Genomic DNA, 3,152 nt, shown 5'->3' on the forward strand with positions numbered 1-3,152 from the left:
GTCAAAATTTACTAGTATTACTATCCTTGTGGGGACATTTGGTCCCCATAACGTGATAAATACCAGGTACACACACACACACACACACACACATGCTCACACACACAACGCACGCACACACACACACACACACATGCTCACACACACACAACGCACACACGCACTCACACACACACACACACACACACACACAGATTTGTTTTTGTGAAAAGTGGGGACATCCCATAGGCGTAATGGTTTTTATACTGTACACACCGTATATTCTATTGCCCTTTACAAAAGCTTATAGAAAATTGTAAAATGATTGAATGACTGTATGATTATATATTTTTTTATTTTACTTCATTTTATTTTATTATTATTATTACTTATTTAATTATATTCTTTTTTTTTTTTTTGCTGTATCCCCTACTTGTTCTTGTTCTAATGTTTGTGCATTTTTCTATTATTGTTAATTAAAATGGGAGGGGGGGCGGGACATTAGATTAAGTGGAAGCTAACTTCATAATGTATTTTTTGTTTAATGCATATTTTCCCACCAAAATAGATACCCAAACTGGTGAGGGACGTGAGAGAGAGATATAACATGCATTTTGTGTAGTTCATGGTTATTAGTGAATAGGCTATTTTAACTGTGAACCTCTTGTGTGTCGTCAACATGGGAAGCAGTTTTCATCTGACTGCGGAGTACACATTAAAAGAGTTTATTTTATATTTCTTTATGTTATTCTCATATAAGTGGTAAAGTATGGCTACGGTATCCCACTAGTCAAGTCAAGTCACCTTTATTTATATAGCGCTTTTAACAATACAGATTGTGTCAAAGCAACTGAACAGCATTAATTAGGAAAATAGTGTCAATAATGCAAAGTGACAATAGTAAACACTCATTTTTCAGTTAAAGACAGTTCATCATTGAATTCAGTGATGTCAACATCCAGCTCAGTTTAAATAATATCTTTGCAATCATGTCAACGATAAAGTAACAGTGAGTAAAACAATGGAAATGTGTGTGAATAGAGTATTAGTGTAAGCGAGATTAGCGGCAACCACGCTGGCGATGCTAGCGGGCTATATGCTAATAGCGGACTCGGAAGTCAAAAATAGAACTAGTGATAACAAAGCGCTCTGATTGTTTTTGTTGTAGAATACGATAGGAGATATATTCACACGTTATAGAACTGAAAAGGATGGTGTATAAAATTGATTTTAAGATAAAAAATGGGACGACAAAGAATTAACTTGACGGAGCTCAAACTCAAACCACACAGCAGCAACAAACAGGAAGTGACGTCCTCACTATCCCACTAGCGATGAAGTATGAGGTAGGTGGATAGTGCTATGGGTACTAATAATGACTTTCATGACTTTTTGAGCCGCCCAAGCGATTCAGTTGAATGAGTGAGTCATTTATGCCAAAACGACTCTGATCGATTCTGACCGGCTGATAAGATAAGAAATTATTCAAAAAGTCCCATTTGGAAACCACTGACATTATATACAAACATGACTGAAACCGCTGAAACATAACCCCACTACTCCATCAATAAAATAATATAGTCTTTATCAGTGTTGGGGAAAGTTACTTTTAAAAGTAATGCATTACAATATTGCATTACTCCCTAAAAAAGTAACTAATTACGTTACTTAGTTACTTTTTATGGAAAGTAATGCGTTATATTACTTTTGCGTTACTTTCGCGTTACTTTTTAAATATAAGCAGGGCTTGATTGTTTTTAATATAAGAAGTTCTATTTATAGCAAATATAAAAGCCCTTTCACACCAAAAAGTGTAATGAATAAACCTCAGGCTGAAGCAAAAGTAAATTCACGTTTGTACAGTAGAACGGAGGAGAAGAAGCACTCTTCAGCAATAACAAAACCAAAGCACAATTGTTAGTTTCTCTAAAGTCATTTGTGCTTATTAGTATGGTTGAACTGGATCCTCAAAGGTCAGCAGCAAAGACATTGATTAATAAATTGGGATTAGATACATTTGTGTTATTTAACATATTTAATTATTGCAGGTTTGCATCATATTCTGAGTTTGCATTTCACTGTTTTAATTCATTTTGATGAATACTAAATCTGTTTTTTGTGAGTGGGATGAATTAATCACGTTCACATTTAGTCTAGAACTACAGTAACATGTTCACACAGCGCCTCTGTACTCCCGATTTCTCCCAACATGGGGACAGGAGAGCTGTCAGTCAATAAAATGGGAAAACAAAGTAACTTGCGTTACTTATCTGAAAAAGTAACTCAGATATTCTCTTGTAAATTAAAAAGTAATGCGTTACTTTACTAGTTACTTGAAAAAAGTAATCTGATTACGTAACTCGCGTTACTTGTAATGCGTTACCCCCAACACTGGGCTTTACTGAAAAGCTGCATGAACCTTTTCGAAAGATTCGAAAACAGTTTTAAAACCCCTTGCAAATGTTTTATTGAAAATATAATATGTTAATTAAATACAATTAACAAATCATCAAATTAGCACATCATTAAATATGACGTGTCCGTATAATATGTGTTCTTTTATTAATTTGCATTGCTTGTTTTGTGTGTTTTATGGAGGACCCATGACTCGCAAAGGTTTCGAAGCTTCACGAAGCATTGCTTCAAAATCAGCCATCACTAGAAAATAGCTTCGCTGCTTTTCGACGCTACTACCCTTTTTTGTTAGTTTGATAGGCGATGCTTGTTTTCCCAGAATGACTATTGCACTGACTGTATATGATCCCTGATCTCCAGAGCGACAGGTGGCGGTAGAGAGTCGATGTGTTGCTCAGAGCCTTCAGAGCAGAGACACAAACACAAACACAAACACATGACATTCAGCGGAATCAAGCCGCAGCAGCGCTGACATCTGTGTGGCTCACAGCTTCAAGGTAAGCGATGCTTTTTCAGCCTCACGAGCTTGATCGCAAACTCACAAGCAATCAAAATGTAAGTTTCCAAACGCAAACTCGGTGAAAATATAGTTTCCTTATGTATGCCGGTAGTTTGACAACGTGTACAGTTGAATAAAGTTGCTACAGTCAGCTGAACATAGACTGGGTTGAAACGGACAAACTGATGTTCATTTTACACACACACACACACACACTCACACACACACACACACACACACACACACACACACACACACA

The 3,152-nt window shown here is 36.3% G+C and overlaps 1 protein-coding gene across 2 annotated transcripts in view; it reads left to right on the forward strand.

Annotated features, from left to right (window-relative positions):
- Positions 1 to 2,798: 2,798 nt before the first annotated feature.
- Positions 2,799 to 3,152, forward strand: part of tmem106c (transmembrane protein 106C) — a 7,471-nt gene continuing 7,117 nt past the window's right edge. The window contains exon 1 of one of the 2 annotated variants that reach the window (XM_016236676.1): positions 2,799 to 2,891. Coding sequence is in view for 1 of the 2 variants with exons in the window: in XM_016236675.1 (XP_016092161.1) it covers positions 2,899 to 2,949 (51 nt within the window). In the remaining variant the exon portion in view is untranslated. Of the gene's footprint in view, positions 2,950 to 3,152 lie in introns of both variants that reach the window. The other variant, XM_016236675.1, reaches the window with a different exon arrangement.

Source organism: Sinocyclocheilus grahami, unplaced genomic scaffold (assembly GCF_001515645.1).
Source record: "Sinocyclocheilus grahami isolate Dianchi unplaced genomic scaffold, SAMN03320097.WGS_v1.1 scaffold494.1, whole genome shotgun sequence".
NCBI classification, from domain to species: Eukaryota; Metazoa; Chordata; class Actinopteri; order Cypriniformes; family Cyprinidae; genus Sinocyclocheilus; species Sinocyclocheilus grahami.